We start from the raw sequence: 24,298 nt of genomic DNA on the forward strand, positions 1-24,298 counted from the left end.
CAACTCGATTCTAAATTTCCTGAGGACTCACCATACTGTTTTCCACATCGGTTCAATAAAACAACATTCCCAACAGCAGTGGATTCAGAGTTTCAAAATCATTTTTAAAGCATTGATTTATAAATCAATGTAAATCAACATCTTAAAAAACAATTTTGAATTTACAGCTAATAACTTTCCAGTGCTGTAAAATTAGTAATTGACACTGAGAATATTCAGTACTCTAAACCATAAGCTACTACAAAGTCTGTAACTGACTTTTGTTTTGGGACCACACCTGGCAGTGCTCAGGGATTACTCCAGACTCAGTGTTCCAGGTACCATGTGATTCTGGGGATTAAATTTGAGTCTCCTGCATGCAAAACATGTATGTGCTCAGTCCTTAGAACTATCTCCTGGGATATGGTGTGGACTTTTCATAAATACAAAAGACATTAGTACCAAGCTGTTATGATTGTTGACAAATTTATAATATTAATGAGAAGACACTTTTTTAATACTGTTGCTAGAGGGTAGGGATCACTCCCGACAGTGCTCAGTGCCGTGGCAGGGGACTTACAGCTAGCTCAGGCTCCAGACAGGACACTCCGGACCACACCCACCAGTTTGCAGGGGTCACCAAGGTCAACTGCAGTGCAGTAGGAGCTATGTGGTGCCAGAATTGAATTCTAGGCCTAGGACATGCTAGGCATATGCTCTACCACTTAGCTACCTCCTGTGAAACATTCTAAAGAAATTACTATTTCCATGACAACAAAATAAGATGAATGCTGAAGAATTTTGACACAATTAGCCATATCACTATCAATTCAGAAGTAGCTTCTTCAGCATATGTAATAAGTCTATTAATATGCAGCACTTTCTTTGGTTTGCTTGATGAATATAAAATGTCAGATCCAAGACCTAAGGAGTAATGGTTTCCTATTGGTTACAAAACTACTGAAAATGCAGAATATATTGAGGGTGGGTCAAAATGGAGAAAGACAATGAGAGAAGAGAAAAAGAGCAAGTTCCTGGGGTCAAGAACGTGACTATTTTTGATGTGTAACAAAAACATAGAACCAAAAAATTTATATTAAGCATGAAATCTAGCAGTAAGATGTCATGAAGGTAATGACAACACTTTTCACAACTCTGGCATCAATGCACAGCTAGTTCAACAAAATGTGTAATCTAGATACACTTACATTAGAACATAAAATGGATTTCAGTGAATCTGAAATCTATCTATCACCTATCCATCACCAAATAAAATATTTTGCTCTGACTGAAAGTTTTTATTGTAAGATTGAAATCTGTAATGTTGTTAAAGCTGGATTATTGTAATATGGGAGGTTCATTATGTTTTGCTCTTTGTATGTATCTGAAAGTTCCCATAATGATTTTTGTAAATTATACTCAATTTTTGAATATTTTTTTTAGAACATGACTTTTAATCCCTCTCAGAAACAGTAATCAGGGTTTGATAGAACTGTAATAGTAAGCCCCTTGACCAGAATGTAGGTATCATGCATCTGAACCTCAACTCTTAAAAACAAGCTGCTGAAAAAAGTCAATTAAATCTTATTCAAATACCAGACAAAGACTAAATCTGTTAGAACAATATGAAAAAATATTCAATTTGGCCAAAAGCCTATTTTTGTACTCCAATTGTTTCCACTACATACTTTCAGAGGATGATATAATAATTAAAAAAACAAGCAAAAAGAATAAGAGCCAGGGTTGGGGCTGGAGTGATAGCACAGCGGGTAGGGCGTTTGCCTTGCATGTGGTTGACCTGGGTTCGATTCTCAGCATCCCATATGGTCCCCTGAGCACCGCCAGGGGTGATTCCTGAGTGCAGAGCCAGGAATAACCCGTGCATCGCCAGGTGTGACCCAAAAAGCAAAAAAAAAAGAATAAGAGCCAGGGAGAAAATTCAAAGGGTGATGCAGTGACCCAAAAACCAATTAATAGTAACAATAAAATAAAAATAAAGTACCTACAAAATAAAACAGAGCATATCCCATTTGTTTCTTGTTTAAAGGAAGTCATTGTTGGGTTCAGAGAACACACTACATTAGATATTAATTGGCCAAAGAAATAAACCAAAAAAAGAAAAGAGGAAACAATTAGTGATACTCTACAGAAGTAGGAGGAGACAAAGTACTAAGATTGACTTAGACTGGAGGGAAAAAAATCAAGATATATTTGGAAACATAATGAATAACAATTGGAGGGAAAAAATCAAGATATATTTGGAAACATAATGAGTAATAATTGGAGAAGAAGAAGTGCAAAATAACTTCTAGGTCTTCAGTTGTGGAAGTGGGAATACCAAGAATGAATACCAGAGAATAGACTTGGTGATTGGTAAAGAAAAATCAAAGAGTTTAGTTTTCAACATGTTATACTTAGTACCTGAAAAACACAAAGTGGAGAGATCAAGTAAATCAAATATTGAGACAGGTGAACACCTTAAAGGAAACAGAGAAAATGAAGATGTCAAGAAGCATTTTAAAATTTAAAGATAAATCATTATATGTCAAAGCTATGGGGGTGTATAACTACAGCAAATCATGCTTTTCTCATTCTCCCAATTTCAACACAATGAAACTGACTTGAGGCAGTCATTCCAAACTTTGTACACTTATTGCAGAAGTTCATACGTGTTGTGTATCTTCATATGTTGAGAATCTAAGAACGCATCTTTATGCCACATCATTCTTGCAGACGAGCCTTGAACTACTGTCACTGTCATCCCGCTGCTCATCAATTTGCTTGAGCAGGGGGCACCAGAAACATCTCCATTGTGAGACTTGTTGTTACTGTGTTTAGCATATCGGATACGCCACGGGTAGCTTGCCAGGCTCTCTGAGAGGGGCAGAGGAATCAAACCCGGGTTGGCTGCATGCAAGGTAAAAGCCCTACTGCTGTGCTATCGAGCCAGCCCCTAGAATTATTAAAACTTAGAATTAACATGAGTAAAGGTAATTTCATTTTATGATCAGTATTCCTGGAAGTCTCAATAACATACTCTGTAACAACTGGCTTTAAAGCAATTTGCAAACCCTAATACTGACTTGGCTCCCCAGATGCTCAAATATGCTCTATATATCCCAACGACAATAATGGTTCTTCAACCCAATTAAACCTTCTGGACAGAAACCTGGACGTATCTTCCTTGATTCTTCCTCTCTTTTCTATACTCCCAGAGTTGATGACTAAGATCTATTAACTATAATACCTGACATATTTTAAAAGTTCTCCTTTCTCCTCTAATTTTACTACTACTCATATTTCAGACTCAAATTTTTTCTGGCTGGGTTATGCTCACATCCATAACTGATTTGCCTATCCTATTCTCTATTACTCTATTGGCAGAGTAAACTAATAAAGCCACAAATTAAACTATCACTTCTATGCCTAAAGACCTCTGATGATTACTATTTATGAGTTACTTAACCTATACCACAACTTTAATAATGTACTTGCTTCTATTACATCATTAATCATGCTCAATACAGGGGGCTTATTTTCCCAACAGGACTGAGTCCTTTAAAGATAACTGACACATCTGAGTCCCCTAGCACAATGCCTGGCCCATAAGTACTAACTGAAAAAATAATTTTTTTTTCTTTTTGGGTCACACCCGACGATGCACAGGGGTTACTCCTGGTGGTGCTCGGGGGACCATATGGGATGCTGGGAATCGAACCTGGGTCAACTGCATGTAAGGCAAACGCTCTACCCACTGTGCTATTGCTCCAGCCCCTAAAAAAGTAATTTTTAAAGAAGCACAAGAGAATAGTAGCAAATGGTAATCTCCAATGCGGAAAATCCTATTATTTTAAAAATATATAAAAAACACCTTCAGAATGAACCTCAGGAATGAAAGATCAATAACAACTGTGACCACGGGTGAAAGAATCAGACTGAAGAGGAGAGTGAAGATAACTTAGTTAAATTTATGTGTACTGACAGGAAAATTCTACTCCTTTTAAAGGTATCCCAATGCCAGAATAGAAGTATCAAGGCACAGGAGAGGGTAAAAAGATAATGAATAGAATAATGTCATAAAACTGCTATGTTAGAAACTTGTAACAATATAAACTTTTCCAGAACTTTCATATGCTCTAAGTGGATGGAAAGGAGCAGAGTCAAAGGAAATTAAAACCGATCTGATCAATCACTGTATTCTATGTGGCCATTTGTCATTCTTGTGAAGACATGGAAACGTGATTTCACCATTCTTGGACTTTACGTAGAAGTGACTTTTAAATCCAAACAGAAACTCACTATCGACAATCTATCCTAGAAAAAAACATCTTCCCTTATTCCCTGCTCTCATCATCCCTTATTTTCAACTATAAAAGAAAGAATATATGTTTGGAGTTTGGGCGATACCCAGAAATGCTCTGGGTTTACTCCCGACTCTGCCCAGGGATCACACCTGGTAAGCTGAAGGGACCAGGCGTGGTGCTGGGGATCAAACCAGGTTTGGCTGCACTCAAGGCAAGTGCCCTGTCAACTGTACTAGCACCATGGCCCCCAAACCGCTAAGATATTTCTATACTATTATGAGGCTTTAACGACTAAAGTGATAAACTCAAGAGCATATAAAATAAAAACATTGCTTTTAAGTATTTTTAAACAATGTTATCTAAAAAAGTAGCACTGCACTGTATCACTGTCATCCAGTTGTTCATCAATTTGCTTGAGCGAGCACCAGTAACATCTCCATTGTGAGATTTCTTGTTACTGGTTTTGGCATATACGCCACCGGTAGCTTGCCAGGCTAAGAAAGTATGGCAAAAAAAAGTTTATTATTTTCCTAATCACTACCCGTGGCATACTCGATATGCCGAAAACAGTAATAACAATGATCCTCATTCCCCTGATCCTGAAAGAGCCCCCAATATGCCATCGGGCTACACTAGCACGCGACAGGGACAAATAAAAAAGTTACTGGAGCCTGCTCGAGCAAATCGATGAACAACGGGATGACAGTGATACAATGATACAGTGATAAAAATAGTCTAAATAATGTTTCATTATCCTTGAATTCATCAGTATTTCCTACAAGAGCAATCCACTTAAAAACAAACATTAAAGTTTACAATATTTTATGCTCACTGCTATTGGGTTATTACTATCCTAGTTCATCCTTCTTAGGCATAAGAAGGTATAAGGCATGCAAACACATACACATTTGTTCTGAGCCATCTATAGATGAAAACCAAGTGCTTACACAGTTTCTCATTTCCAAACCAATACCACAGAAAGCATTTTAGCTTTCTCACTTTCATACTGTAACTTCCTTCTCAAATAATGAGGGGCCTGGCTCTTGTTACCCCTAATGTAGTTACTTCCACAGCAGTTATCCTTCCTTTCTCAGTCATCTCCTTCCCTTAGCCCTCTGCCCCAGTAGCCCTGGTACTCTTCCAACTGTAGAAGCACTGCACCTTGTTCAGGTTCCTGATTTGGAGCACCTGTCCTCCAAGGATATTCACGAAGATACTCTTCACCCTCCTCAGGCTAATCTGACAGGTCAGCCCCCACCCCCTCCTCTCACCTGGCTCTGACATCTTCCACAGGATGCCTCCGCTGGAATTCCAACCTCACCCAGATGCGCTTCAGCACACCTATGCCAAGACACCCTCTCTTTCATGGCAGCCCTTCCCTCCAACTTCTGAGCAGATCCTTCTCTCCTCTTCGCTGCTCAGATTAGAATTTTTCTTAGTGAGACCAGCTGACCCTCTCCCCTGCCCAGGCAACTTCCACTCTCAGATACCATACTGACTGCTAGCACTCCTAACACCTCGAACCCTGCCGGCGGCATCTCATTCCCTGTAACTCCGTGACCCACGTGACCCACAGGAGCCTCCTTCCCTTCCCAGGCCCTACTGTGCCTCCTCCCGCAGCACACGGTGCCCCTTCCCTCAGACTCCATCCAGCAGAGGACATTTACCCTGGTTTGTTCCCACCTATGGACCAAGTTAATACTGGACGTTCAAAAGGGGAAGAAGGAAACAAAGGGGAAGTGAGCGACATTTTAAAGAGACTAAACTGCACCCATCACTAGAGGCAATTAAAAGGATAGTCAACTTCAGTCCTTCAAAAACTAGAAACTGAGCTTCCATATGACCCCGCAATACCACTTCTGGGAATATATCCTGAGGATGCAAAAGAGCACAGTAGAAATGACATCTGTACCTATATATTCATTGAAGCACTGTTCACAATAGCCAAAATATGGAAACAACCCGAGTGCCCTAAAACAGATGACTGGTTAAAGAAACTTTGGTACATCTATACAATGGAATACTACGCAGCTGTTAGGAGAGATGAAGTCATGAAATTTGCTTATAAATGAATAGACATGGAGAGTATCATGTTAAGTGAAATGAGTCAGAAAGAGAGGAACAGACATAGAGGGGCTGCACTCATTTGTGGAGTATAAAATAACATCACATGAGGCTGACACCCAAGGACAGTAGATACAAATGCCAGGGGGGTTGCCCCATAGCTGGAAGACTGCTTCATGAGCGGAGGGGAGAAGGCAGATGGAATAGAGAAGGGATCACTAAGAAAATGATGGCTGGAGGAACCAGTTGGGATGGGAGATGCATGCTGAAAGTAGATAATGGACCAAGCATGATGACCTCTCAGTGTCTGTGTTGCAAGATATAATGCCCAAAAGTAGAGAGAGAGTATGGGGAATACTGTCTGCCATAGAGGAGGGGGAGGGTGGGAAAGGGGGGGTATACCCAGGATACTGGTGGTGGGGAATGTGCACTGGTGGAGGGATGGGTGTTTGATCATTGTGAGATTGTAGCCCAAACATGAAAGCTTGTAACCATCTCACGGTGATTCGATAAAATTAAAAAATTTTAATAAAAAGAATAGTCAACTTGTCAAAGTATCTAGGTTTTTCATTTAAAGAAATACTGCTATTCTCTTATATTAATTCCTTGAAATTTAAAAAGGCACTTGAAAATTAATATAGAAAGAAGTCATGACTTTCTTTCCCAGGTAAACATCATTTAAGTATATACAGAGGTCTACAGAAAATCTAGTTCATTTGAAAAATCAGCAACTGATTTTGAAAAGTTTAAGAAACGTTTCAAAGGGGCTGGAGAGATAGTAGAGGAACAGGTAAGTCACTTGCTTTGCACAGACCCTATGCTTTCAGAGTAGTAATGGTTCTACACTTATCCTCAGGAACTACAGAAATTAGTCTTGTTTTTGGAATGATGCCATTCCCTTGCTTCTGGTTTTCTATGGGAATGCTTCATAAGGACAATTTGACTCTCTCTCGTCATTAGGAAAGCTAAGCAACTGGTATCATTTGTGATTCTAGAAAGCGAAACTGGCGAGAGCTCAATTCTGTTTCTAGTCCCTTAGAAGTGAGCTGTCCGGAGAACTGCCTTGTAAGAAAGCTCGTATTCTGCCCTACCTTCCCAGTACCTAGAAATGAGCAGATAAATTAAACTGGTCTACGTCAGATGACCTGGTCCACCATACCCCTCTCATCACTCTTCCATCAGATGCAGAAGTACTATTTGGTTTCTGTATTCCTTGTGTCTTAAATTTGAAGGTGCTCAGGAATACAGGGTTATCTCCAAAAATACTTTATCATTCCAACATCTTAATAAATTAGGGTGAAAACTACTTATATTTCCAGATTTGATTTAAAAGACCTACTTCAATTTGAGCTTAAAACTATCATTAAAAACAACATTAAAAGTCCTCCAATAACATAAGCAGACTTATCTGGTCATGTCTAATATCCATTAAACACACACACACACACACACAAACTTCAAAGACTTGCAACTTCCTCTTTACAGAGGTCCTAACCTATACTTCTGGCCCTACTTTCTAGAGACACCTTCCATGATTTGAAATATTTCTTAAATTCCCAATGACACAAGAGTGCTGAATATTTTTCAGAATGATTATCATTTCAACATCTATACATTTGCTTTACTATCCCTTCTGTCTACTGCCCCCAACTATAATCACATGTTGGATCATTTAACTTAGTACTCCGTGAATTATGGCCTGTAGACGAAATCTGTCTTTTCTTGTAAGTACATGTTTTCATTGGAACATAGCTATCTCATTAATAAATTGCTTCTGCACTACAACTGCAGACTTGACTAGCTATAACAGTCCAGTAAAATCTGAAATATTTACTATCCTGTTTGTCAGCCCCTGCTCTTAGTCAATTGTTAGGTTCTAGTCATTGTGGATCCTTCAAATCAAAACTAATTGCTTCCTCCTTTTTTTTTTTATTATACTATACCAACCCTTAACATCCTGTAATAGTGAGCTCCTTTAAAAGCAAAGTCAAAACTCTATTCCTAGCATATATATAATAAGCTTTTTTACCCTATTATAGATTGAGTCTCCCCTAACACATTCATATTTAAGAAAAACAATTTGGAAAAAGCTTTTTGTCTTTCTTTCTACCTTTATTCAATTCTCCCAAAGGAAAGAGGTATGACTAATACTGAAAGCATCTTGTTAGTTATTCCTAGCTGGATGGACTGATGTTTAAAGGTCATTTTCCATGCATGGCCAAGCCTCCTTCTCACTCTGCCTATACGGTCATCCACCAATAAACAAATCACACGCAAAACTCATTGGGGTAAAGGGTGTGGTGCTCAAGCTACTCCATCTTATTTGGTAAGTTTAATTCAGGAAGCTAAAGGATAAGGAAATCTGATGTCCAGTTTTGGTCTCCATTCCAGGCCAAGTTCTTCAACACAAGTTTACCATCTAAAAAGCTAATGTTTTGATCCCTGATTCTTAAATTTCTAGTTGAGAAACTGGAAGAAATATCTAATTACATCCCAATCAACTAGCATCCAAAAGGACTAAAGATATTGATGACTGACGACACTAAATTGGAGAAAAAGCATGGAAAAATGCATAAACAACTATAACACACATGACATTATGTTAGCGATTACCTTTTTAGGAAAATACTTTTTGTTGGAAAATAATAGCTCACTGTCCACAGTGATTCAAACCAAGTCCCTCTTATTTATTTGCTTTGCTGCTATTGTCACAACTTGACACATAAAGTAATCGTAGCCATCACGGATCCAAGAATGTATTCCTTATCTAACAGTACTGTTCATGGCAAATCCATCTGAAAAACAATCATCCTTAGATCCTATGCTCTCTCAAATACTGTTACATTTATCTGTTCTTCCTTAAAAGCACTTCTGAAATGAGTACTGGGCTACAAGTGTTATTTCCACTTACTACTGCCGTATGGAATTACTTTCTAACCTATTTACCATGTGGATTCTTCCCCCACCACTTGCTGAAATGTCAAGGCCACTGAGACTAAGGCCAAAAGCAATGTCTCTTCCCTGTCCCATTGTACTGGACAACTCATCAAAAAGTAACAATCCTTCCTAATTGTTAATTCATTTCTCCTTAGATTTTGTTATACTACTTTTTCCTGTTTTTCCTACTTTAGTTAAAGGTCTTACCTTTCATGGCAATAGTTCAGTGGCTCTACTTCCTCTTCCTAAAGAAAACTTCAATTCCTTAATGTGTGGTACTAAATACTTTACTACTCTATTGTTATACCTTTCCTTATCCATTTTCATGAATTTAAACCAACAATTTCCTGATACATATCTTTAGCTTCTAAACCATTACTACATATTCTATATAGTACCCTTTAAACAATCAAACAAACAAAAAGTGAATATTTGAGGGCAGACAGACTAGTCTAGATTTCCATTCGTTAAAATGTGAAATAGGAGGGGGTGCTAAGCACTATTAGATTTGACTCAAAAATTAAAAAAGAACTGGGCAATTAGAAAAGTTTTCAACTTGCTTTGCAATAAATTCTTTTTATTTGTTTCGTTTTTTGGCTCCATCTGATGATGCTCAGGGTTTAGCCTGGCAGCTTGAGGGACCACACGGGAGGAATATCACTGACGGAACCTGGGCTGGCTGAGTACACGGAAAGCATCATACTCTCGGCTCTACTGCTCTAGCCCTCAATAAATTATTCAGGAAATCTCAAGGATTTTTTTCTCAATCGCAACTGAATTTAAAACATCATGGAGGATGCAAAGAAGAATTGACTAAAGGGATACTCAAAAATTTGAAATAATGTGTACAGAAGTAAAAGCAGATGAAATGTTTGGGTTATATAAAGAAAAATATTCTGGGAGACTGACTAAATATGATTAGGAGTCTCTGTTGATAAAAAAAAGCAAACGGAAGACAATACTGCTTTGTAAACAATGAAATGGTATACATTTGATCACATTCGATTTAATGTGAGTTATAAACTAGACTAAGACTGATGTATAATCCAAATTATGATCTTGAATCTAAGTGCTTGTCTCATTAGAAAAACAGCCTATGAGATACTATAAAAAAAGGAATCATACTTGGTAACAGATCTGAAAAAGATCAGTTTTAGTAGGTAGGCCTGGTCTTTTCACACTTTTGTGTTATATACAACATTTGCAAGAACTACTTTACTATAGGCTCAGGCCTTAATCGGGTGAAACAGATGAACTTGGTGCTCTAAGTCAGTGTTTCTCAAACTTTTTTTTCCAATCACAGCCCTCTCTGACCTTTTTTCCTACTTCTGTCCTCACCCCCCCACCCTACCCCCAGTGCTATCAGTACCCCGACTTCACACAATTTCACCAGAATTTCACAATGACCCCTAGGAATATCTGAGCAGCCCATAGAGGCCGTATGGCTCCTAGTTGAGAAACCCTTTTCTAATCCATGAACACTGGCTGTAACATACTAAAAACTATTAGAGAAAAGGAACTATACATACCCCCAAAAGCTAGATGTTGTAGCTGAAAGACTGGAATGACTATTAAGGAATTAAAATTGCATATCGAATATCTGCAAGTCTCCGTGGCTGCCACCACGACTGCACTGGAATGAAGAACTGAAGCCCAAGTCTGAAAGTCAAGCAGGTCAGAAAACATAGGGGATGTCTAACTGCAACTTCATCACTGCAGTCAAGTTAGCCAAAAGACAGTGCACAAATGTGAAAAGACAGCACTGCACTAAGAAGGTTCCACAGGCTCAGCCCAGCCTGCAGTCCAGTGATTGGCAACTGGGAGCCATATGGTCCTCTGTGGGCCCCAGGACATTTCAAGGGGACCACAGATGAAAATTATATAAAGGGGGGGTGTGATGGTATGAGACTCTAGAGAGGAGGAGACCAGGAGTGAGGCAAGATCACAGGGCTGATCAAAAGGCTGGGAAACACTCCAGTAAGCCACACTGAGCAGCTATAAGAGTAGAAGGTTCCCACCCTGCTTGGTTCCCAGGGGCATATATTTTTACTCTTCCCAGTATAAAATTATCCAGGAAAACCAGGAGTACACAGATTTTTTTCATTCTGCATGTAAAAGTCATCAGTATACTTATTTTACAGAAAAATCTGCATATATTACTATTAATCAAATGTGTAGTACATATATTGGCTGCTCTATTTTCATGTACATTTTATGGATGACATAATTTATATCTTTCTAAGCTAACAAAGTCTCTTTTGATCTTTTGCTCTGGACCTGTGGCATTATGGACTAGTTCTGCTTCACTTATAGCTGCATTTAACACGTGTACAATAAACCACTCTTTTGTTGTCTTAGCTGAAGAAAAAAATCAATATATAGCTCCAAAAGAGATTTAAAAATCTGAGTTTGGAAAAAGCTACATAGTCAGGAACATTCTACATCAAGTAACTGGATTTCTTTTTCTTCATTTTTATTTATTTAAAATTGTGATTTACAAAGTTGTTCATAACATGGTTATTACAGGCATTCAATGTTCCAACACCACTGCCACCACCACACTGACCTTCTCTCCGCCACTGTCCCATTTTCTCAACAATCCCCAAAGCCTGCATCCTAAGCAGGCACAAAAATAATTTATCTGATATTGCTTGTTACAACTAAATGGCAGATAGAATTATCAAAAACTGATCCAGTAAAAGAAAATTTGTGAAAACGGTTTTCTCTAACCATGGGATCACTAAGTCTTTGTCTGAGGGTTTAGTGCACTGTTTATTCCTGTTTGGACCTTCTATGCTATCGTGTTTGTTGGCTTTTATGTTTCTTTCCCATCTAATTTGGTGTGCTCCTACTGGGATATCAGTATTGTGGAATTTGGAGGTGTCAAGGCTGTGCTCCAAATACTCCAGGATCCGTAAACGGCAGTGGCTCTAGGATGTGGGTGTAGGGCTTCTAGAAATTGGGGCTGTGGGGGGGAAAGGTGGCTGAGTTATCAGTCTGAAAACCTGTGTGCCTAGAATTAACAAATCCAGTCTTCTAAGTAAATCTACTTCCTGAAAAGTACAAGTCAATAGTGACAAAATGAGGCAGAAAGTTCACTGTCACTGTCATCCCATTGCTCATCTATTTGCTCGAGCGAGCACCAGTAACGTCTCCATTGTGAGACTTGTTACTGTTTTTGGCATATTGAACACACCACAGGGAGCTTGCCAGGCTCTCCGAGAGGGGCGGAGGAGTAGAACCCGGGTCGGCCTTGTGCAAGACAAACGCCCTACCTGCTATGCTACTGCTCGAGCCCCTGGTGGTGGCAAAAAGTTATGGAAAGATAAATAGCAAGAAATAGGCAGAAGAAGTGTCAAGTTAATGATCTAGAATTTTATTATCTGGGCTAGCCCATCTTTAAATGCTCCCAAAACTTCTTCATAAGTTAAAACTGGAGAGAAAGTACAGGAAGCAAGGCACTTACAAGCCTTGTATACGGGCTGCCTTTGAGTTCCTGATCCTGGTTTGAATCACATAAGAACAGGGGCGAGAGGGAAACTGGGAACATTGGTGGTGGAGAGTGGGCACTGGTGGAGGGATGGATACTTGATCACTGTATGACTGAAGTCTGTAAGTGTAACTCATTAAAAAAATTATTAAAATAAATTATTTAATAAATAAATAAATAAGTAAGTAAATAAGGTCCCCTGGGCACCACCAGGGGTCATTCCTGAGCACAGAGCCTGGGATGGCTCCTTAGTACCACTAGGTGAGCACTTTCCATCCCCCCAGTCATGGCCATAAGGAAACAGGGAAAAGAAGAAAACTGAAGATAGAGAATACCTCTGCGACTGACTCTGCCCATTATAAATGGGGTAAGAAGTTTGGAAGAAAGTACATGGTACTTGCAGAATGCATAGCATAGGAAATAGCAAGGGACGGCTTCAAGATGATCTTCAAAGCGGGTTTTTTTGTTTGTTTGATTTTGCTTTTTGGATCACACCTGGAGATACTCTGGGGTTACTCCTGGCTCAGCACCCAGAAATTACTCCTGGTGGTGCTCAGGGGACCATATGGGATGCTAACTCAGGTTGACAGTGAGCAAGGCAAACACCCTACCCGCTGTACTATCGCTCCAGCCCCAAGACAGAATTTTTCATTAAAATTTAAACTAATTTCTTGCATACAGTTACTACAAAGCCAAAGATTCCAATGAATACAGGAATGAAACAAATGTCTTCTGGTCTCCTCATATACAAATAGGATTATACTAAGCCATATACTGTGATTCTGAAACTGTATTCTAAGGCTTTAGAAAACAGATCATTTGTGGCTTTTTTTTTCTTTTTGTGTCACATCTGGAGATGCACAGGGGTTACTCCTGGCTCATGCACTCAGAAATTACTCCTGGCAGTGCTGGGGGGGGGGAGGGGGGAGGGAGCAGGGACCATATGGGATGCTGGGAATTGAACCCGTGTCGGCCATGTGCAAGGCAAATGCCCTACCTGCTGTACTATTGCTCCAGTCCCTGTGGCATTAATATTTTTTCTCTTACATACTTCAATATATTTTTATTGTTTCCTCAATATTTCCACCAAAAAAGGATCTACTTGTAAAATTATAAAGCTCAAAGGTGGTAGGAACCTGTGTAAACAGTAATAGTAGTTCATGTTTTCGGCATGTTTTCTGTGTGACAGTAACATACAGCAAAACAATTCACAAACTTCCTAATTCTCACTTTACAGATCAGTGAAGTACAGGGGGTTAAGTAATTTGTTCACACTCTTAAGCTAAAACACTGGGATTCAAATGTAGGTGATTTAGCTCCAGAGTCCAAACTCTTACTCATGACATGTTATCTAAATAAATAAATGATCTGGGAATGATCAAACTGTAGATTAGGTTACTATGAGCAGATCTGAATTAAGTAGTAGTTGAGTAATCAAGGCTTCATGGGACTCTTAACTGTTCAAAGGAACAACTTATCATACATATGCAGCCGTTTAGACACACGAAATGTGGCTAAGACACACTGAAATGTACTGCATATATAAAGTACCAGGTTTCAGAGAAATATTTAAAATAAACTAACTTGTATGTTGCACATTATGCTTAAAAAGTTAAGATACACTGAGTTAAAGTAGGGTTATTTACATTTTTAAATTACATACTAACTCCATATACAATTCCACTAGATATGTAGAAAAAAAGTGGTGTATGTAGAGGTTTTTAATAAATTTTTTATGACTTTAGCTGCTGCAATATTAATTTCAGCAAATAAGTTACACTGATTATTAACTTCTCTAACAAATTAATAGGATTTTAAAAAGCAGTCTTGAAACAGAGTACTCAAATTTTGCTTTATAAAAAGCAGTCCCAAAACAGAATACACAAATTTTGATAGTTTCCACTTTTAAAAAATGGAAGGGGTCCTTGGAGAAATGAATAATACCAGAACTGGGGCAGGTAGAGAACAATACAAAGCTGTAATATTGTTTTCGGCAGGAAGGATTGAGGAGAGGTATATTTGTCAAAAAACACAGAACCAACTTGATGTGGCTCTCACTGGCCAGAAACTGGCACAAAAATGGATTTAACTTGTAGAGAATCCATAAGTACATACTAATAAAAAATAGCTCAATCCTGAAGATGGTAAATATTGCTCAAGATAAAAATATTGATTTTTAATAATAAATGTAGAAAATCATGAACAGACGCTAAAACCTGTACGTGAATTTTTAATGTAGGTATCCTGTTCCTCCAAGTAATTCTCACAAATTTCATATCACAAAAGGATAAATATTAATTTTCAGAGAAATATGGAGAATATCAATACCTCAACTTCATTTTCAAAGTTAGCATCACCACATTAAGACAACCCAACATCATGAAACTTCAAGATATGATGAAGTGAGGACAGAACATGCATAGTTAATCTAATCGTGAGAAAGCAACAAATTCAAGCTGAGGGATATTCTACAAAATAACTATTTTGTACTTCTAAAGAAATGTCAAGGTCAAGAAATACAAGAAAGGCTGAGGAAGGGTTCCAGAATAAAAAGGGACTAAAGACATGACAATAAAGTGCATGATTCCTGACTGGTTGGAAAGTGTAAGGGTGAAATAGATGAATAGATAAAATTTGGGTATGGATTATGAATACAATCTTACACCAATGTTAAATCTCTTAGCTTTACCCACGATACAGTAGCCTGGCTGTATCGTGATTAAATTCAGGAAATTTAACAGTGGTTAAACAAGAGCTATTTCAGTAGTTAACTAAACAATAGTTGGGTTTTATAAGCCATGACAGTATCCTTTGTTTTATATACATAAGCACCATCTCCAACTTACCCTCAAGTGGTTTAGATACCCCTGTTAGACCCATTCATGAGCTGCACACACACACACACATACACACATTCACAAGCACACACTGACATTAAACCAGGACAAGCAAGGAACTGTGAGACCTGATACCTCCAGTTGGTGTGTTCCCTTCTGAAAACAAAAACAAAAACTTGGCCTCCATCCCTATCACATATCTTGATACAATCTTCATAAAGTTTAAGTATACATTAATATATTTCTTTTGTCCTGGCTTTTACTGTTGTAGACTTTGTGAAGTTATCAGATACTAATTATATATACCATAAGATCCAGATCATCACTGAATATAAGTTTTAGGGTATTATTTGCTATAACCAATAAGTACCTGATTATCTGTTAGGTGAGCATATTCAACATTACAGCAGTGTATAGAATGATTATAGAAAAATTATAAAATGCACTATGCTCTAAAAAGAGCTATGAATTATACTAAGAAATTAGGATTATTTTTAAAAATACATAAATAACCACAGTAGTTACAAATCTAACTTAATGAGCTGTGTGCTACAAATATGGAAAATGTTTTCTATATCTAGAGTTAGACATCACTGGTAACTAAATAACTACTAAAAACTCTTTTCTCTGTGAAATTAGAATAGTTATGCATGAATTGTTACAAAATGAATAATGAATGACAGACTAAGAACTGAAATTAAAAATCTCACTGGTATCTCAACACTAATTTGCTCTACAACTCTTAAGATGCTACCTACAATTTCCATATCATTTAAAAATAAGACTTATGGTTCATTTTCTTACTCACTTGAAGAAAGGGTTGAAAGTTATTTCAAGCACTAAAAGCACTAACCATTCAAGATGCAGAAATACATATGCATTTGCGGCCATGAAGGAGTAGACTTAGGAAAAGAATATGGTTACTTGTAACTATGTTTACAAAGTATTCAATGTAACAAAACTAACAACAGCAAAAGTAACCAAAATTACTAATCTCAATTCACACTAGACTGAGTGCTTTTCATGTAAGATACCGAAAACCAACAAGTGCACATTCCCTCTGAAAACAGTTCTACTGCCCGGCTGGAGAAACAGTAGTCAGTACCGTGGTGATCATGCACAGTCAACCTAGGTTCAGTGTCTGGCACCGACTGTGATCCCTGATTTCTGCCAGGAGTCATCCCCGAGCACAGAGCCAGGAGTAAACCCTGAGCAGCACTGGGTGTGGCCCCCAAACCAAAAAAGTTAAAATAAATAAAAAGTAAAAGGTTCATTTAAAAATAACAACATCAAAGTATGGTAGTATGACACAGGAGGTCTCCTGACTAGGAGGACTGAGTACTCTAGGAAAGAATTTCACGAATATAGTTAGATCCCAAGGGGGGACAATTCCTTTTAAATATAGTACAATTATGTAGTACATAAAAACATGATACATAAACCGTATACTGGATATTTAATATCAACACAATTTTCAATAACTTGCATTGGTAAACCAAAGGTACTCAAATTCTCCTTTCTATAAAATCTAATTGTCCTTAAAACTATTTTTCAAAAGCACCTATACTTTTGATACTTAAAGATCTTTTAGAGTATCTAAATAGGCAAGAAAATAAGCAGAAAACCCCACGCTGTTCTAAAATACAAAAACTGACCAAGACCTGAGCGTTACTTAACAGAATAATTGGACGGGTGAGTGTTGTTACAAGGTTGTCAGTAAGAAATCTTTACACATAAGCAATCACGAAATGGAACCGTCTTCTATTCAAGAAGCACCACAACATTTCGCTAATAATGTTTAATTTAATAGAGCATTCGAGCAAGCTTAAAACACAGAAGGTGTGCATCACTGAAAATCCCGTGTGTACTGCATTCAACTCACCACGAAAAGTCCAAATCTATCCTTCGACAATGGTCCCCTTTGTCCCGATTTATCCACCCCAACTTTCATAATATAAAAATAGTACGTGTGATATTACATTTTTTCCTAAGAACTAAAATGATCATCTTAGACTAAAACTATGTCTGATTCTTCCCTTCAAGACACCGCCCCCCAGAACCCCCCAACCCCCCCTAAAAAACCCCAACCCGTTTTCTAAGGATCAAAGAGTCAATCGGTCCAACACACGGAGAGGTCCCCAATCAGAACGGTCCCCGCTCCTGACGCGCGCCCCGACAGCCCAGCCCGGGGACACGCACGGCCCCTTTCCGAGTGCAAGTAGCGCCGGTTTCTCCCGCAGCAGGAAACAAGAAAGACCTTCGGGGACGCAGCGAGCCACCGAGGGGAGAGGGAGGAAAGGGGCGCGAGGGGGCGCAGGGACCGATGGAAACGGGGCTCGGCGAGAGGCGCCTTCTCGCGGCGCCGGGGAGCCTCCCCGAGTCCCGAAGCCGAGCCCGAAGCGCCGGCTGGCCCGGGCGACCCTCCCGGCTGGCCCGGGCGACCCTCCCGCCGCCGCCTCCCCGCCACACCCGCACCCCCGGACCCCGCGAGGCTCCCTCCGAGCCCACCTGCCGGAGCGCTGCTCCGCGCCGCGCTCTCACACACACAGACACACACGCACCCACCCCCCCCCCACACACACGCACCCACAAAAAAACCCGGGGAGGGCGACAGCGGCCGGGAGGGGTGTCCCCTGCACCCCACTTCCCGCCGCCCGGGGCCGCCCGCAGAGGGACAGCCCCGGGAGTCCGGAAGTTTGCCGCCCGCCGAGAGGGACGAGGCGACAGCCGAGGGAGAAAGGGATGCGGGATGCGGGATGCGCGGTGCGGCGGGCGAGGTGCGCGTCGGCGCGGGGGCTCGGACCCCCGGGCACCCGTGGGTGGGGGGTGGTGATGGAGGAGGAGGAGGGAGTCCAAGACGGGGCGCGGGGAGGGAGGAGAGGGGAGGAGGGGGGAACACCTGAGCCCTCGGGGCATCCGCGAGGAGAGCGGGGAAGGGAGGGGGCGCGGCTGGAGGGCAGGGTACCGTCGCCATGGCAACGCCCCCCCCATCCGTCCCGACTTCCAAAGAGGGAGGAAGAACTTCAAATCCCAACCGTCAGCGCACGAACGGCTCCTTCTTAAAGGGGCACACACCGCGCCGCGGCCGTGCGCGAGAGGGCAGAGCGGGGCGCCCCCGCCCCTCGGGCGCCGCCCCCCGCGAACGCCCGCCCCGGGGGGTGCTCGCCGGGCTCCCGCTCCCTCGCGTCGCCGGCCCTCCCGCGGGTCGGGGCGCCCGGAGCCGCAGGGCGTGCGTTGTGTGTCTGTGTGTGCCAGGGAGGGGGTGCGGCCGCAGGGGTGCGGACCCGCTCGCCGTCCGCCCTCCGGCCCAGGCCGGCGCGTCCCCCTCCCCCCCGCCTGACAGGCACCGGGGTGGGGGGCGGCGGCGGGGGTCGCCCGGCCGGGGCGGGGGCGCGGCGGCGGAGTTGCTCCGGCGGGGGGCCGGACGGCACGCGCGGGCGGTTTCCCTCGGGGCGCGGCGGCGGGCAGGACCCGGGGTCCGAACCGTCACAGTTCCCGGGCAGCCCGGGCGCGGAGCCGGGCGCCGAGGGGGAGCGCGGCGCGGCGCCGGGCGGAGCGGCCCCCGGCAGACAAAAGGCGAGCGCCGCCGCCGCCGGCCCGCTCGCCGCCCCCCGGCCAACTGCCCCGCACGGGCGCTCCAACTCCTGCCCCGCAGCCCCAAACTCCGCGGGCTGCGGCACCGCGGCCGCGCCGCGCCGGCTCCCCGCGCCCGCGCCGCTGCTTACCTACACAGTGCATGAGGCGGTGGCGCCAGGAGTCGAGTTCCCGCCGGAATCCCCTCCTCTCCGCCGCGCACCGCGGGCTCCGGCACTGAGCGGCGGCGGCGGCGGCAGCAGCGGCGGCGGCGGCAGCGGCCATTCTCTCTCTTCCCTTGTCCATCTGCGTCCCGCGTCACGCGCCCTCATTTACATACGAGCGGCGCAGGCACGAGGCAGGGGCGCGAGCCCTCGGCGCGAGCCCCGGAGCGCGCGCCCCCCGGAGGGGGGTTGATTGACACGTGTCACTACCTTCCCGCGGCCCGGCCCTCCCCGCCCCTCCCTCGGCTCCCTCCGGGAGCGGCGGGCCGGGCGCGAGGGGCGGAGGCGGCAACCTGCCGCTTCCGCCGACCCCGCCCCCCGCCTCCCCGCCCCGGAGTGGACTCGGGCGAGCCATGCCCGCCCGCGAAAGCCCCGAGCGGGAGCGGGAGCGGCTCGGAGCCCGGCCCGGCACCCGCGTGCTCGTGGAGCCGGACCGGCGACGCCTCCCTCCGGCTGCCCACCGCGCCGCGGCCCGCCGCCCGGAAACTTCACTTCCCAGACTGCGCCGCGCCCGGGTCCCCCGAGCGGTGCCGGCCGCCGCGGCGCGGGGCATGCTGGTCTTTGGAGTCCGCCGGCACTCGCTGCCCGGGGCCGGCGGGCGAGCTCCCGGACCCGACGCGCTGCGCGACCCGCGGGGTTCAGCCCGCTCCTCCTCGCTCCCCGGACTGGGGGTTGCGCTCCCCGCGGGCCCGCCCAGCAGCTGTAGTATTCCATCAGACACCGGGATAGAAGGACTGTGGAAACGTCAGAACTGCAGCCCCACGAGGGCTCCAGACTGCCTTCATGCTCTAAGTTCAGAAAAGTTTTCTTGGGGGGGGGGGCTCGGGGGGTGGGGGGGACGGGGTCACCGATACCCCGCCCCTGCAGGCAAAGAGCAAGCGGACTATTTATTTGCATCCTAATAATTGCCACACATCTCTAGATCTTTTAGTGGTTTTGCTTTCCAGGACTAAGAGATCGCAGAAAGCGAGAATATTTGCAGTGATTTGAGAAGAAAGCTACAGGGCTTTCATCCAAATTGATTCCTGGAGGTTGGGTGTGGTTCAGTGAAAACTCCCCAAGGGGGGCTTTTTATGTTCAGAAAAAGGTAAAGTTGGGGTGGACAGCGACCCGCTGACACGTCTCTGTCGCGACATCTTCCACCTGCTTGACCCCGAACTGTGTGGCGCAGGATTGAATACTCTGCAAGTATTATGAAAAGAATTTATAACTGTGCTAGGAGGAAATTTTTTTTTTCTTCTTCAGAAAGAGAAGTGTTTTGAATTAATTTAATAACAATGACATTTTGTGTTAATCATCAGGGTAATTGGTGCAAGTGTTTCTATATACAAACTGGGGACTGAACCGACGCCAAGATAACAAAAAGTTTGCGGAGTACTGCGCATTAGTGAACATTTATCCCAATCTGGGAGAAACGTGTTCCAATTTTTGTTGGAAACGTCCATGAATTATGAGTTTAGTCCGCCCTCGGTTTTGTTTTCTTTTAATTTATCTTTGTCCTCTTTTTTTTTCTTTGCTCATACCTTACTAGTGAAGATGTAGTTTTGCATTTTCAGTTTTTAAAACTCCATTTCAGTTGGAGTTTTCATGATCACCTTTTCTAGCAAGATCACAATGGAGAAAAGCCAAACCATTCACGTGAAGGCACTTTTGGAAATGTCGGCGGATGGTTTCTGTCACTGAGTTCACTCATCCCACACTGCCAAGAAAATAGCCATTAGAGGTTTCCTGATCACTTTTACAGTCAGTTGACATTACTTAGAATGAACTAGTGTATGGTGCAAAAACAAAAACACAAGAGATCAAACATTTTCAGTCCTTTAAAAAGACAACACAAAATGTTTCTTGCTTATCTTCAGGTTCGTTCAAGGAGAAGGAGAACTGGGAGCAGTTCACTTTTGAGGTTCTAACCCAGCCAGAGAAAACTTGGGAGACTTCCACTTACTAGCTGTCATTCACTTGCTTGACAGGCAGAGAAAAGAAGAGGGGCAAACTGGTTCTTCCTGAAAGTGTTACAAGTCAATTCCGTTCATGTTTCATTGACAATTGTAAATCATATGAGGATGTCTATCTTCAAAAGAGCAGGGAAGTGTCATTCTACTGTTTGCCCAGAAGAAAGATAACCAGAATATACTGGTGAAGGCCATCAGTGAGTACTGCAATCCATCCATCCAGTCACCAGTTTACAATTTGCCTCTCCTTACACCACAACTACATTTAGTCTTACTACAACTGAGACAGCCCAAAAGTTCTGTGCAGTACTGGCGTTAATTTCAAATTGCAGCATCTCCAGATGATGTTTGGTTGTCACTGTACTAGGACTGGATAAAGCTTGTATTGTTACAATTGCCTGAAAAAGTAAAGAATCTGGTCTCCCACTCCTACCACATACACACACACACACACACACACACACACACACAGAGAGAGAGAGAGAGAGAGAGAGAGAGAGAGAGAGAGAGAGAGAATGGGACAGGGTCAGAATAACCAGGGTAAACATTCCTATTTAAAAAGGAAAATAATGGGAGTCACACATGAATAGTTTTAGCAAATATTTTACCATAACAGCATGGATTGCCAACTTTCCAGCCTCTCACAACAGCTTCCTTGTCACCACCCACTGAGCTTCTAAGTCACAGCCACATATTTTAGGTTTTCTGTCATAACTGTATTTCTTTCTAGGCACTGAATTCTACATTAGTCAGAAAAGGACTAGGTTAAACCTTGGAACAGAAATTCCAAATGTTAGGGATTTAATATGAAGGTTTTTTCCTGACTTTCATTTTTTCACACTCCAAAAAGTTGGTGCAGGGAGATTGGGAAAACTGTTGCATGTTAAATGGTAAGGCTCCAGCATCTGGAATCTTCCCGCCCATCATAATGAGAGAGAGAGAGAGAGAGAGAGAGAGAGAGAGAGAGAGAGAGAGAGAGAGAGAGAGAGAGAGAGAGAGAGAGAGAGAGAGATGCTAAACCACAATCATGCTCTTAAAGGCATCTGTCACACCTGAATTTTTATCAGGTGAAGCAGATCATGTGGTCATGCCCAACTTTAAAGGAAAGATGTCGCAGGTAGCTTGAAGAGCATGAAAAGCCACTTCCAATATGTAACAGCTTAAACCATCCGCTATTAACTTAGTTCGTGGTTAGATGGAATGGCAATCTGTGTTAGGCTCAGCTGGGCAGTTTTGCTGGCGTGGTCTGGCCCACTCAGGTGGTTATGATCCGCTGCCTGTTGGTGAGGTGGCTGTTTCTGAGGGGCAGCTGTTACAGCACTGTAGCCAGATGAGTGACCCTTCTCAAGAGGCCAGGCCTGGCTACCACCCCCAAATATGGGGAGATGGAAACAAACAAACAAAAGAGACAGAACTAGTGATTATCACTCCCTCTAGAATTTGAGGAAGAAATGGAAGATCAGGACTACATATAATAAATATACAAAAGGTGTTAAGTTTGGGTTTAGTGGGTCAGAAACACTTCCCTGAGTATCAAAATTTTCTCTGAGTACCTACAAAACTACTCTAAGATGGGAAATACCAGTGAGTATATCATATAAATCCAATCACTTAGTTTTACTGTAAAGCTCTGAATAATAGAGATAGGAGTCTTACATCTCCTTTAGATTTTTTTTTTTGCAACAAAACCAGACTATAGTAACACTGGAAAATATATATGTAATTATAACTTATTGGCCTGTAGCACAAAAATAATATGCATTTTGTACTTTAAAAAATCTAAGTATTTGTGAAGTTGGTAGTTGTAATTATAAGACAGGACTATTAGATGCTCTGAATAATCATAAAATGATTAATAATGCTGGTCATTTTTATGAAACCATGATTTGCTTCTTCAAAAATAGCGCTCTTCACTAAGCTTCCTTTAATTCTGAACTGTAAAGCACTGTACACACCAGAGATCCAAAGACCAGGAATTGGGGCCGGGGAGATGGCTCAAAGGGTTGGAATGAATGCTTTCCATACAGGAAACCTTTGTTCTATCACCAACACCGCAAGTCCCCCAACACCATTAAAAACAACACATGAGCACCATACAGGGAGTAGCTCTGAGCATCATTGGACGTGACTCCCAAATAAACAGAAACAAAAAATAAGAAAAAAACAAAGATAAATTTGTGCGACCAATTATTACAGGTATAAAACATAGCCCCCATTTCGGGAAATTCCTCATGAGCGACATAATCATGCTAAATTTTACACCAATATCTAATTTATCTAAATTAATTTATCTAAATTAATGAGCTAAAGATTTCTCAGTATCCTTTCTCATTGATTTGCAGACTATCAGTTCACCATTGACTCAGATATACATATTGGGTAACGTGTATCCTGCTGATACTCAGTTAAATAATTAATAATATCTGTCACTGTCACTGTCGCTGTCACTGTCATCCCATTGCTCATCAATGTTTCTCATCAATTTGCTCGAGTAGGCACCAGTAATGTCTGCATTGTGAGACTTATTGTTACTGCTTTTGGCATATCGAATACGCCACAGGTAGCTTGCCAGGCTCTGCCGTGAGGGCGAGATACTCTCAGTAGCTTGCTGGGCTCTTGGAGAGGGGCGGAGGAATCAAACCCTGGTCGGCTGTGTGCAAGGTGAACGCCCTACCCACTATGCTATCGAGCCAACCCGGTAATATCTAAAAGTAGTCAAATGTCTTTGTTTTCCTGAAGTTTTTCTCAGTATCACTAATACTGGTTTTGTATATTTTATAAGGAACAAAGAAGAAATTTCACAGGAAATATAAACTAAAATAAAATGGTGATGCTTACAATGTCTTGTATTGTCATGTTCATCTATTTACTGTTCCAAAAGTGTCTTTCATTTTAAATTCCCTTAAGAGAAGAATGAAAATAACAGTTGTTTCAGTTT

General features: G+C 42.4%; 1 protein-coding gene across 9 annotated transcripts in view; it reads right to left on the reverse strand.

Annotated features, from left to right (window-relative positions):
- The window catches only part of LCORL (ligand dependent nuclear receptor corepressor like), a 155,125-nt gene extending 135,496 nt beyond the window's left edge, over window positions 1-19,629 (reverse strand). For all 9 annotated transcript variants that reach the window (XM_055138267.1, XM_055138271.1, XM_055138268.1 and 6 more), the window contains exon 1: window positions 19,337-19,629. In XM_055138267.1, the coding sequence (XP_054994242.1) occupies window positions 19,337-19,490 (154 nt within the window). In that variant the 5' untranslated portion in view covers window positions 19,491-19,629. The remainder of the gene's footprint in view (window positions 1-19,336) is intronic.
- Between the last annotated feature and the right edge of the window lie 4,669 nt (window positions 19,630-24,298).

Source organism: Sorex araneus, chromosome 5, assembly GCF_027595985.1.
Source record: "Sorex araneus isolate mSorAra2 chromosome 5, mSorAra2.pri, whole genome shotgun sequence".
In the NCBI taxonomy this organism is placed as follows: domain Eukaryota; kingdom Metazoa; phylum Chordata; class Mammalia; order Eulipotyphla; family Soricidae; genus Sorex; species Sorex araneus.